Source organism: Trachypithecus francoisi, unplaced genomic scaffold, assembly GCF_009764315.1.
Source record: "Trachypithecus francoisi isolate TF-2019V2 unplaced genomic scaffold, Tfra_2.0 Lachesis_group0, whole genome shotgun sequence".
Lineage (NCBI taxonomy): Eukaryota > Metazoa > Chordata > Mammalia > Primates > Cercopithecidae > Trachypithecus > Trachypithecus francoisi.
In genome coordinates, this window is record NW_022681453.1 from 125,990,771 (window position 1) to 126,005,078 (window position 14,308).

At 35.3% G+C, this 14,308-nt stretch overlaps 1 protein-coding gene across 2 annotated transcripts in view; it reads right to left on the reverse strand.

The window, feature by feature from the left end:
* Window positions 1-4,586: 4,586 nt before the first annotated feature.
* Window positions 4,587-14,308, reverse strand: part of ZMAT3 (zinc finger matrin-type 3) — a 55,028-nt gene continuing 45,306 nt past the window's right edge. The window contains exon 6 of one of the 2 annotated variants that reach the window (XM_033211753.1): window positions 4,587-12,238. In XM_033211753.1, coding sequence (XP_033067644.1) covers window positions 12,030-12,238 — 209 coding nt within the window. In that variant the 3' untranslated portion in view covers window positions 4,587-12,029. Of the gene's footprint in view, window positions 12,242-14,308 lie in introns of both variants that reach the window. The other variant, XM_033211752.1, reaches the window with a different exon arrangement.

A 14,308-nucleotide genomic window follows, 5' to 3' on the forward strand; every position in this document is an offset into this window, starting at 1 on the left:
TTGCTAGTTGCCCAGGCTAGAGTGCAGTAGCATGATCTCAGCTCACTGCAACCTCTGCCTCCCAGGTTCAAGCTATTCTCCTGCCTTAGCCTCCGAAGTAGCTGGGACTATAGGCACCCGCTACCACACCCAGCTAATTTTGTATTTTTAGTAGAGACAGGGTTTCACCATGTTGTCCAGGCTGGTCTCGAACTCCTGACCTCAGATGATCCACTTGCCTTGGTCTCCCAAAGTGCTGGGATTACAGGCGTGAGCCGGCCTCCCATCTCTCCTTTCTGAGGGTTGCTAACTGTGAGATCATCTGGATAACAAGACCACCTTTGCCGCACACCTTGCCTCTTCTCTCCCTCCCATAACCTCTCATGCCACCATAACCTGTCTTGACAAGCTTCAAGTCCCTATTCTTTCTGTAACATCAAGATAGTATTAAAAGAGTTGTGAATGGAAAATAAAATCTTGGGACCCCATATTCTCCATACCTAAGGGAAAAAGTCAGGCTTGAGAACTGAGTCACACAAAACTGCCTCCCATTTTGTTCCTCAACAGCTACAAAGATGAAAGACTACCTACATACCTCCCTCCCAATTTGCTCACAAGGACATTTTTTGTGGGCCCCCAAGATCCTTACCCTAAAACAATTCTGTTGAATTTCACCCTGACAATAACTAACAATTTATCTTCAGAGGAACGGGACCTCTGATCACCTGAGACAGATGCGTATTTGGCTGCTTCCTCTATTCTGTTTACTTATCTTATGTAAAAATGTAGATTCACTGAACACGAGACAAATGCCTCTACCCTCTCCTTTCACATGTAAAGTTTGGATCCACTGAACGCTGATTAAACCTTGAAAAGATCGCAATTCCTTGCCTCTTTCATCTACCCTTCTTTTCTCTCCTGCCCATGTTTTCCCCTTTAAATATGGAAGCACTCAAAACCTCTTTGGAAAAAAAGTGTGAGCCACAGATTCTATTGTGGCTAGTGTCTTTTTTGCCTGGGTGTATCATCAACCTTGGCAAAATAACTCTAAATTGATTGAGACATGTCTCAGATACTTTTTGGTTTACAGCATCAGCTGTCTGGAGATTTGAGTTTTTCATATTTTGTATGACTCCCATACCCATATGCACAATATTAAATCTGTATGCCTTTTTTCCTGTTAATCTATGGTCAGTTTGTTTTACAGACTCAAATTATCAAAGCTTCAGTGAAAAAAAATTAAATTTTTATACACTTTGCATATATAAAATAATTTATAATTTTCCAAGTCTTCAGCTATGTACACCTATGGTCACAGTAGCATTATTCACAACAGCTAAAGACGGAAGCAACGTAAGTGTCCATCAGCGGATGAATAAACAAAATGTCATCGATACATGCAATGAGATATTACTCAGCCTTAACAAGGGAGGAAAGGTGATAAATGCTTGAGGCAGTAAGACACCAAAATTACCCTGATTTGATCATTACACACTGAATGCTTGTATCAAAATATCACACGTACCCCATAAATATGTACAATATTATGCATCCATAATTTAAAATAATTTTTAAAAATGAAGGAAATTCTGATACACACTACAACATGGATGAACCTTGAGGACATTATGCCAAGTGAAATAAGTCAGGCACAAAAGGACAATTGACGTATGATTCCACTATATGAGGTACCTCAAATAGTCAAAATCATAGAAACAGAAAGTAGAATGGTGGTTGCCAGGGACTGGCGAGGAGAGAATGTAGAGTTATTGTTTAATGGGTCAAATTTCAGTTTGGGAAGATAAAAAATTTCTGGAGATGGAGAGTGATTATGATTGTACAACAAAGTGAATATACTTAATGCCACCGAACTGTACACTAAAAAATTGGTTAAAATGGTAAATTTTATATATTTTACAATTTTTAAGGGTTTAATTTTTTAAATTATTATTACATAAATGTCCATCAATAGCGGACCAATAACAGAAATTTTAGAACTCATACAAGGAAACACCACAGAATGAAAAATAATGAAATAGAAATCCACATGTGCTGGTATGGAATGCTTGCCAAGGTCACACACACACACACACACACACACACTAAGGTGATGAACAGAAGGGATGGAATGCCTCCATTCACGTTACATAGACTATATCTGGAAAAGACTCAAGAAACTGCTAACCGCGATCAATTGCCACTGGGCATGGGGACATGGAAGCATGGAGTTCAGCGGTGAGTTCGGGACTTATGTATTCAAAAAAAAAAAAAAATCAATTCTTTTTGAAAACATCAAGCTTCTAAATTATCCATAGTACTGAGAGAGAGGAATAAAGAAGAAATAACTAGATCTACCCCTAATGCCCCAATTGTGGGGATCTGAATTTCAAGAGATCAAGTGACAAGCCAAGGAACACACTGGTGACAGAACTGAGACCAGTTACCCAGTATGTACTCTTTCTGAATGTTTGAAATATTTAATAAAAATACTTTTTTTTTTATAAAGTCTCTTTCTTCATTGCTAGCTTATTAAAGCAGAAAACATTATGTTTTCCCCAAAAATAAACTATGTTTGGGAAAACTTTAATATTTTATAGTTTAATTTTTATGTCAACAAGATTTCCATGTTTGGTAACATCTGCCCTTGTATATAATTGTGTTTTAAACTTTTCAAGTCTTCTTTGATGAAAGATTTTTCTAGTCCTTTACTTCCTGGTTGGGGCTTTCATTGACCATTATTTTAATTTCCATGTTTTTGTTGTTCACATAACCAAATATGTAGAGAACAGATTTTTTTTAACAAAATAGACATTTTTAAATAATCACAAAAAATGAGACATTCACACATGCCTGTGCAAATGTATCTATACATACATATATATGGATCCTGATTTCCAATTCAACACTTTCCCACTCTGTCATCCTTTAGCAGCTTAAGCTGTAAAAACAGTCCTCAGTATCTCTTAAAGACATGACTTCTTCGTTTTATTTACAGATAAAAACTCATATCCTCCACAAGGTGGTTTTCAACCAAACATCCTGCTTTAAAGTTAGTTCACCAACCACCAACTGCTAACTGTAAAATCTAGAGAGTCCACAAGGTGGCACTAGATACCGTTGGTCAAAGTCCGTAAGGATTTCTAGAAAACAGGGTTAGAGAGGTGCCTCTGGCATCAGCAAAGATGAAAAATTGAAGCTAATATGAAAGACATCTTGTTCCTGTCTAGAGAGACAACTTCCAGCCAAAACACATTTGAAGTTCTAATTACATACTTTAAAGATTTATCCAAAATGCCAAGCCTAAGTTATAGACTGCCTGTGGTGGAGTGTATTTCTTCCAGTGGCAAATTTACATCTGTTCCTTTGGACACACTTCATTACTAGCATTTGATCATCTTAAAACATATTTCCATTAACTCTCTCCTAGTATACAGGCCCCCTAAACATATATACACACATACACACAGACTTGAAGATTAAAAACAATGAAATGTATTTTTAGGGGATTTTTTTGGTAAGAACTCATAATCAGATCCCTTTAAAATAATATTCACATTACACAATAGCTATCTGTCTTCATCTTTCTGTAATTCTTAATTTTCAAGTTATGAAGATCCCACAATTAAGAATAAAACTTGGTGGTTTAAGCCTCAACTCAGATGATAAAAATCTTAAAACTCATCACAAAAAGATCTATTTCTGATCTTTATAATCTTCTATCAATTTATCATAGACTGGGAAACTTTATCACTAGCCTTTTAAGAAATTATAAAGGATAACACACAGCATTTGATCTTGAATAGGTTTTCAGCCAATGAATGAGCCTCAGAAATGCCTTTAAAAAGGCTGAAAATCTGAAATCATTTAAGACTTTTTTGGTGCATATTATCGTGGCTTTTTTTAAGCTAAGAATCTCCTGGAGATGATTTAATAAAATGAGCTGATGCCTTGAGTACTTTACAATACACGAATTCAATGTGATCTATTCACTTCATTCAGAAACATTTTTTTTGTGTGCAGACCCAAGAATTTTTCCCACAACAGTAAGGGTATGTGTCTTGCATCCTGATGAATCAAAGCATAACAGCATCTTACAGCCTATAATCTACTTTTTTGAATGAGCATTTAAATTCAAAAGTACACTGTATACAGAAAACCAGGCTGTGAAAAGGACCATATCTCAATTATGCTGCATATATAAATTGATTATATTTGTAAGAGTATTTTATACGTGAAACACCCAAAACACTAACGGGTATATGCTTTTTAATAACGTGTTTATTTCCAGCAGTGTTTATGGTACTAAGGCCAACTTTCTTAAAATTTGAAGGGAAAATAAATATTAAAATCTATCAATAAAATTAAGAACTCTCTCCAGTTCCAGGCTAACTCCAGTGATGGCGAGAACAGGCAGTGTGAGCAGCTAGGTTGATTCTACTGCCAACCTAAAAGCTTACTGTACTTTGCATGACTTCCAGAAGAGCATGGCAGATTGTGTCCAGACTGATGAATGGGGAACCCACAGTCATCGAGAGTCGGCATCAAAATAGCACCTCAGTGTCGACAATTTACCTTCTTCCCTTGATCTTCAACTCATAACCAAACAATTTTCAGACAAGACTCAGAAACCATTTTATTAAATTGGAACACAAAATGCCTGTTATAATAATGTCAAGCCTTTATCAGAAATCAGTACATAAGTCAGGATACACAGCCAAAATGAGCCATCAACAAAAGCAGTATAAATTTTAAATAAGTTTCAGATTTCTATACTCAATGTGCTAAAGAAAATAAAACCGAAAGAGCAATTTCAATTTCACAATTCACAGTTGATTGGTTTTAATCCCATGACACAGGTGTCATTCTGCAGCCCCAGAACACAGATTTCCAAAGCAGTGACTGGCACTCTGACCCAGCAGCACACACAGATCTTAAGCCCCTGGATGACATTTAGAGAAAATTTTAATCAACAACCCTAATTACACACAGTTTGGGCTGACATTTTTTAGCTATATCCTTTACCAAAGATAGTTCTAGTGAAACAGCAAAAGCAGTTTTAAAAGTTTGCCATGCCATTAAATGAAGGGTTCTAAAGTCTCCCTTGGTTTTACATTTTATTCTCTAATTTAAAACAATAAGTGCATTAAAATGCAACCTTAATGGAGAAAGCAAAATCAGTTTTGCTTCTGAATCTAGAGCACATATCCAAGGAGAGGCAACTTACTGTCCCAGCAGATAAATGGAATGCTTTAAAGCAGGATCTGACATACTCCAGTAAGGCATTTCAAAGCAGACACATCATACCCAAACTAAATCATTATGGTCAGTCAAGGATACCACAGGTGAACACCAAGTAACACAGAGTTAACATGAAATTCTTACAAATGACACACGATTTACAAAACCCCAGAAAGGTACTCAGGTACCAAAAGAGGGCAAAACAATGACCAGCCACTCCAAAAGAGTTTTGTTACTGTACATGCCATATTTGCAGAGTAGAAATAAACTGCTCTATATGCGCTCTGCCCTAGGATAATATCACTCATTCTGACATGTGGAGTTACTTTTCCTTAAAAAAATATATCATGTAAAGAATACACAAATAATAATAAATGATATAGAACATTTATTATTTTCACTAGTGAGGGGGTCGCTTAAGCACTTACAAAGACTTATAAATGAATCATGAAGGTCATCAAAATGCAAAAACATCTGATAAATGCTGCATTATTAGTATTCAACAGTGCAGCAAGACTTTTAGCAACTGCATCGGGCTTAATTTGGAACTATAGCCATGAGAATATCTTTAAGTTCAAACAACTGCCAAATGTCCAAAAATAAAAGTGTAATTAGTAAAAATACGTAATTTCCCTCCAAGAGCCCACAGGAAGTGTTCAATTACTTTGGAAGCCATGAATTTTATCAAACACACACAATAATATGAATCTGGAACATTTCAATTCTGATTCAATTCTACCCACTGAATCTTCATGACCTGAAGAAAGTCACTTAAATTCTTTAGATTTATTCACAAAAAGTGGGCATAAAAATAAAGGCATATGTTAAAAAAAATTTTCTAAACATGACTATAGAAAAGCTAAAGATGGTTACTAAGGCTTACAATTTCAACAACTCATTGTACAGTACAATCATTTTTAATTCTGCTAATTATAGTTGGAGGAAGCATGGATAATTACAATTCTCAGAGAATTCAAATCGAATTCTTTAGAAAAATTAATAGTTTAAACTTACTAAGCTACTAAATCTGTTCTCTTAGAGTTGTTTAAAACAGCTAATTATATAGGGGTTTGACCCTTACTCCCCTCTACCTTCTGGTAGAGCAGCTCAAAGTAGTGAAAGGAGAAGTGACAAGAGGGAGAAAAGCAGCAACAGACTGAAATGAGGTACTTGCTGATTTCATAAACCCCAATCAGTAATTTACAGTTTTTTGAAGAAGCTGCATAGTTTGGCAAAAATACATCATCAGAAGTAGGGAAAAGAAAAATTATATTGAAACTTTAAAATGTATGACAAGCATTTAAAAATGACCAATTCTAAAATAAACTTGTATTTGAGAATTGTCCTCCCTCACCCTAAGCACACACAAGAAGAGAAACTGGAAGACAAAAGTCCACAGGAGGAAAAAAAAAGTGTATTAATTGGCTCAGGTTATCAAATTCATACATTGCTTTCAAAAAAGATATTTAAATGAATATTAAACCTTAATTAATGACACCCATGCTAAGAATTTAGGGCAGTGTATTGCCTAAAATTTACTTTGGAATGTTCTTTAAAAAAAAAAAGAAAAAAAAAACCTGATAGATCAATGGATGAAAAGAGGGATGGAGATATAAACAGATCGGTGGCAATACAAGCATAGTCAAATGTTAATGGCAGAAACTAGCAGTGGTTATACTGCGAGGTTTTTTCAACTTTGATATATGTCTGAAAATTTTATTCAGAAAATGTTGAGGAACATGTTAACATTTCTGTAATAAAATTAGTCTAGCAACGTGTTTCAAAGATTCTAAGTATTCAGGCAATGTAGAATTTTAAATTAATTAAACTAGGGAAAATTTTGCTTTTAATGGCCTCAAACTTGATTTGTGAAGATACTTCATTTAATACAGAAATGAACTAACACAACTAATAATTATTGTGCCAGTCTCTTCATATGCTTTAGTTGCAAATACATAATTTTCCCCTCTCTACAGAAAAGACAAGTTTGAAAATGACCACTAGAATAAAGAATTTTTCCAAACATCAGTGTCAAGTTCTTCCAATCGACCACACTGCCATTCACCGAGTACAAATGCAACACGGATCAAGGTGAAAAATGATCTATGTCTGCTGCCAGCTTGGGACAACTGGATTCATTTTCAGAATGTATGGTTTCTGATAATAATGACAATAGTTTTACTTGATATCAAATTGAGATTGCATTAAGAAAGGGAAAAAAAATATATAGAATAGAATTCACACAGACCTTTGTTATTCCAAGCTCCTATTTATGAATGGTGATTAATAGCAATAATTCTGTCATCTCTTCTCTTGGTGAAATGCTAATACTTGCTAAAGGCACTCAGATTCTGGGCTTAACGGAGACAAGGTCACATGGGACCATTAGCCAGTACGTTTTTTGGTAGCTACCCAGAAAAGGAAGTTTATAAATGTTCCTCCCATTCGTAATGGGAAGAAAAAGTCAAACAGCTATCAGTAGAAATGGTTTATGAGAAGCTATTTACACAGCTATTTGTCCATTCAGCTAGAGTGACAGTAACAGCTCACAATGGTAGGGGTTCTCTCCTGCCAAGAAAGCAAAAACAACAACAAAACACTTTTTATCATATATGAAACTCCTGTACAATGATTTGGCTAGAAGAAAAAAAATAGTTGGTAAGTTGGATTTTTTTAAAACATCTGTTCAAAAACCTGCATTAAACTTTTATCTGTCCTGACAAAACATGTCTCAATTTCTTTCTAAAGCAGCTCTGTTGTCCTAGAATATTCCTCACCAAGTTCTTTAGAGAGCATTTCCAACCTAAGTTCTGACAATGAGGACATAAAGTAGGTTAGGTTCCAAAACCACCCTTCCTAGTCCTCTCTGTAGAAAATATCATGTCACACAGTTACATGTGTCCCCTGACACCAACGAGACTCATTTTACGTAGGTCACTGAACCTCAAACTGTTGTTGCTTGCTGTCCCAGCCAATTTAGGAGTGAAGGAAGAAGTAACCAGACATACATATCTCCCTTTCTCCCTGTCCTAACTGTCGATAGGTAGCTATAAGCAAGCATATCGTTCTGTAGAAAAGCTTTCTAAAAGGAGGCGGAAGATCTCATGCTTCTTGTTAGCTTTTTAAGTCAAGGGGACGTAAGGATAATGTCAAGTAGCCACGATTCTTCTTTTAAACTCAGAGCTTCAAAAATCCTAACTGGTTTTCTAAGTTTACCAACTAATTAAAAGGTGAATAGTGAGGAAGAGTTGGAGGAGGAACTTTTTCCAAATAAATGGTATAAAGAATTATTCACCTTGCAGAATTTAGTACAATAAGAGACAGGCAGACAAACATAAACAACATGCACATATTTACAAGTTGCAGGACATGATGTACAAAGTCAAGACCAACAAAGTATTTTCAAAGTATCTTCAGTGTACTCAAAAGGATTACAGGGCACACTCAGTTTGGTAACTGAACTTTTTTTACAAAACCACTTCAAAGGTATATGCAATCCAATCTTTTAATTGAAACACGAATTCTCTTTCTTTACAACTTCTTACCCTCAATACCTAAGAAGAATTCTAATTGTCATCTTCTAAAATTGATTTTTTATGACAACTTACACAAGATATTATTCACAGAGAAAAGAGACTGATGGTATGCGTTCCTATGGATGATTACTGCAATCTAAGTTTTTTGGGTTTTTTTTTTTTTCTAATTTTTTGTTGTTGTTGTTTAGGCCTCTGTTCATCCTTGAAGACAGCATAGATAAAGACACTAACATAATTCCTGGGGAGCACAAGGTGCAAATCCTAAAGTATGTTACAGAGCCAGACTGAGCTTCACAAAATGAAACCAACAAAGATCACATATCACTGACTCAGAAGAAACAACAGTCTGCTTAGACAGAGAAAAAACACTGTCTATGGAATACATGAATATGAGAAATTGTACCATGCAGAGATGTATCTATTTAGGCATTTCCTGTCTGATAATCTCTGTCACCCTTTGTTTTCATCTATGGAACAGAGAAGAATACTACAAGGTAACAAGCTCAAAACACAAGCTACTGTCATAGAGATTTGTGATTTTTTTTCAGATGTGCATGTAACTTTTACAAGTGATCATGGAAGTTATTTATCAACTTCCCAGAGTTTGGAAATTAAGAAGCAAATTGAGTTATTGTAGGCAATACGGTACTAAAGTGTCATATAAAACAAATACATAGTTCTTTTTTAGTGCAAAGAAATACAGCAAGTAAGAAATAACACTATAAATCTAACTTCTTTCTTTAAAAGAAAATGCGCTTATGCATTCATAACATCCATTAAGGGCACTGGGAAACTGGAAACCTGAATACACAAGGCCTGAAAAAACATCAAGCCCTTAAGTCCGCTGCTTTTTCTATGTATATAATGAAATTGTTAAGTGGAGAGAGCAAGGGGAACCCTTCTTTTAAAACTATTTCCAATGGAAAACAAAGTGGATGAATACTATTTTTACAAAATATAAATTCATGTTCGTATCTTCTACTGTTATTTGAAATAAGGGTTGAAATACCTCTCTATGGCAACATACATGTGTATGTGTGTGTGGGGGGGGGGTGTGCATACACAATCTACCTACAGAGAAAAAAAACTAGATTTTTAGGTAATCATAGAACCAAGTGGCCAGCACTATAATGTTAAAATTAACCAAAAAATTATACTTAGCAGGAAAATGAATAACCCTACTGGCCAATAAGAAAAGCCCTAAATTGCTCAAAACTAAGCAACTCTACTTCATACATTACTGCAAAAAAATAAAAATAAATAAAAGGGTTATTATACTAAGAGTCACAGGTCTAGATAGAATCCTAACAGAATAGTATTTGATTCTTCTGTTTCTGGGAGGAAAAATGTTACAAAATAATTCTACTTCTCAAAGAACCACCACTTCAACAGAAGACAGTAACTGGATACTATACAAGGGTTGATCACACAAAACTCATTTTTAAACATGGGTCTGATCTGTTTAAAAATTGTCCCAAAGTATTACAGAAAAAGCCTTCCCCCATCTATTTGCCTACAGAATTCTCGAGAAAAAATAGAAGTTGTATCTCTAATTAGTAAAACCAGCAATCATATGTGAACTGACCATTGTGCAAATATATTGCTTAAAATATAAACTTCCTGATCAAGAGGCCTTTCAAAAGAAATATGGATGACCACTAGTCTTACCCATATAAAATATAGTAAATAGATAAAATGTAGTTAATGAATATTCACAGAGCACTCCATTAGTTAATCTAGATACACATTACAGCTTTTTTTTTTTTTTTTTTTTTTTTGAGATGGAGTCTTGCTCTGTCACCCAGGCTAGAGTGCAGTGGCACGATCTTGGCTCACTGCAACCTCCACCTCCTGGGTTCATACGGCTTCTTATTTTAAATGCAAAAAAATGAAAATAATAATACTGATATAATTATCAGATGTCAAAGTGATCTATCATACACTTGTTAGTATCTTCAAGAAAGCTGAATTACAAAGAATAAAACCATAGTTCGTATATATTTCTACTGGAAACGAAGACAGTGAAACTTTATTTGCTTTTTAAAAAATTCCTCTCTGTATATGAAACAGCAGGTGGTGATATTTTTCAGGACGGCCAACAGACTGACAAGACAAAGGAGAATGTAAGTAAAGCGTAAGAATCAGATTATCAAAAAAGAAAGTCTGGCAAAACAAAATGTCAAGCAATCTGAATTTACGGTTTAGATCATGATATAAGCGCATGTTACTATCAGTGAAGAAGTAACTCTAAAATCGAAAAATCAAACATACCTTGTTTCCTAAAATCCGCTGGAAAATGTATTTTTTTAAATCATATCCATCTTAAACTCACTGAATATTCAAATACGAGGTTTGGAAAACCCACAGCACAGCTGGGGCATGAAAATGAGCTTGTTAGACAAGCTGATTCAATGAGGGGGGAAAAAAGAGAAGGGAAGAAGGCAGCAATTACATGTATGAAATCCACAACTGGAAATCAAGTTTAGCTGTTTGGAAGTATACAAGCTCAGTGGGAGTATTTGAATTCAACAAAACTTGCATTTCAATGATGGGGAGACATGATACGGAAAAAAAATGACCCTAACAGTTTATAATAATGTATCCTACTGACAATGCATTGAGGTGGCGGTTCTGGTTAAGCCCTGGGAAACTGAAATCTCTGCTGACCTATTTTTACTTTGATCTAAAAAGAATTCAATACAATTCTTTAACAGTATATAAAACTACAATTGCAAAAGAAAATGGCAGAAAAAAATGTCCCAGGAAAGACCTTAACAGTGTCTAATAATGTATTCTACTGACAATGCATTGAAGTGGTCGTTCTGGTTAAGCCCTGGGAAACTGAAATCTCTGCCAACCTATTTTTACTGTGATCTAAAAAGAATTCAATACAATTCTTTAACAGTACACATAACTAAAATTGCAAAAGAAAATGAAACTTTTAAATAGTCAGATTCTAAGCAGTCAGGCTACCAGTTGATCAGAACTTGGCCAAGTTATTTCTGATGGGGTAGGTAGGTCACATGCTATGAGCAGCTCAACACAATTGACCCTGCAAAAGCGTTATGACCTAAGAGAAGCACGTTCTCCATACCTGCCTCCCCCCACCCCGCCCCCGGACGCCCAGGTTTTGACATCTCATGGTACCACCGTGGGTTACATGTATTAACATTAAGCAGAGGAATGTACTCATATCAAAAGGACCACAAAGCAGGGCAAGTTGACAAAAGGCAAACAACAGGCAGGACGAGCTGCTCTATCTTAATGTGATAATCACTATACATATCCCAGATTTTCCATCTCATTCCTGTACCGCTGTTCCGACACCTTGCTCTTATGTTGCTTGCTCTCTAAATGCTGCCGGAATTCCATCTCTTCGCCAGCCCCAACATTACACATTGAACAGTAAAACTGGCCACTTGGAGTAACACACATGGCCAGATCACGTGGAATTCTCTGCCGAGAGCGAGGATTGAAGTAAGGACCTGCTAAAGCAAGAGATAAAAATAATATATTCAAAATATTCATTAAGTGAATAACAACCTGACCAATTATCACTGTAATTTGTAATTCTAAGTTCAAATTACAAAATTCACAGATTCTTAGCCTTAAGTGAATGTGAAGTTAATGGATTTTTTAAATTACAATCTTACACAGGTTTGATCTAAAAAGATAAAATGATTCCTCCAACTATTGTCAGAAAAATTGCTATAGAGTCAAACCCAAATTCCAAATGGCTGTGTCTCTAAAAAAGTGAATACACTTTTAAAAATACTTTAATTTCCAAGCATTATATCAGAAGTCTTACGCTTATGCTACCCCTTTCATCCAAAAATTCTACTTGTAAGAATTATCCTAAGAAAATATTAAGAATTTTCACACTGAGATTTAATAGCAATATGTTTACCTCAGCAATGATTATACAAGCAAAAATTTAGGGGGAAGGAGAGATTCAAAAATAGGATTAAAGAAAATATGGTAATGAATGCAATGGAAAACTATGCAGTTGCTAAATATAATAATGCTATAGAAAACTCTTATGCTATTAAGTAAACTATGAATATCCCAAACTAGGATCCCATTTCTATTTTAAAGAAGTCATATATATGATGAGACTAGAATGAAATCTGCAAAAGCGTTGGTGACATTACTGATCATTTCATTTTCCTCTTTCTACATTACTGACCTCATACGCTGGACCCTTAGAGTTCATTAACTTTCTGCTTTTCACTTCCACTATAATATCTACGTAATGCTTTTCTCAAAATACTGCTTTCACTGCATCCTACAAGTGTTAATATATTTTCATTACTGTTTCATGGTAAGAATTTTTAATTTCCAGTATAACTGTTTCTTTGAACCATGAGTTATTTAGAAGTGTTTTTAAATTCCCAAATGTAAATTGTGTTTGCTTTTCTATTTTTGTTGTTGACATCTCATTTCATTGTATTCGTTGCATTGTCAGAGAACATAATCTATCCTAAAATTTATTTTTTTGATATTAATACAGCTATCCCAGCTTCTTTCATTTCAGATGGATTTCTTTCATTCAATTTAACATTTTTTGGACTTTGGCAATTTTACTTTTATTATAATTACTAATACATGTTTAGACTTTTATTAATCATAATGAATTGTGCTTTTCTTTCTTTTTTTTTTTTTTTGAGACAGAATCTTGCTCTGTCACCCAGACTGAGTGCAGTGGTACAATCTCAGCTCACTGTAGCCTCCACCTCCCAGGTTCAAGCGATTCTCCTGCCTCAGCCTCCCAAATAACTGGGATTGCAGGCGCATGCCACCATGCCCATCTAATTTTGTACTTTCAGTAGACACAGGGTTTCACCATGTTGGCCAGGCTGATCTCGAACTCCTGACCTCAGGTGATCCACCTACCTCAGCCTCCCAAAGTGCTGGGATTAGAGGCATGAGCCACCGGCGCCTGGCCTGAATTGTTGTTTGCTATCTGTCCTTTTTATAGTAGGCCTCTCTGGTTTTTCAGTTAGCTCTGTTTTCTATTTCTTTCACTGTTCAAGTAAATGACCTCTGCGGGCATGTGCATGAATCAGAGGCTGAAGTAGAGGGGAGGGTGAGGGACTACTCAGCCCACTCTCCCTCCTGAAGACAATCAGAAAATGCAGAATTTATTCCTATAGATCAGTGTTTGTGAACTAAATGTGTATATCAGAAGCATCAAGTAAGCATTTTCAAAACACGCATATGTCTGGGTCCCACTCCAAATTTACTCATTGAAAATCTCTAAGTCATGGTTCAGGCATTTTGTAAAGACTCCTCGGGTAATTCTGTTTCACCAGCCTGGTTAAAAACCACTGCTTTAGAATCTTTTTTTTTTTTTTTAACATGGTACAACTTTAAACCAAGTAGCCCATTTTTATCATGCCTTTTATATTTCTCAGCTGGCAAATATAAACAAACATAAAGGGACAATGTTAAGAGATCCTAAAACATAGACTATGGTGTAAAACCAAAATAAATAATATATTTAGTATTTACAAGAATAAGGTAAATAAATGAGACCTGAAATACACACCAGCCCA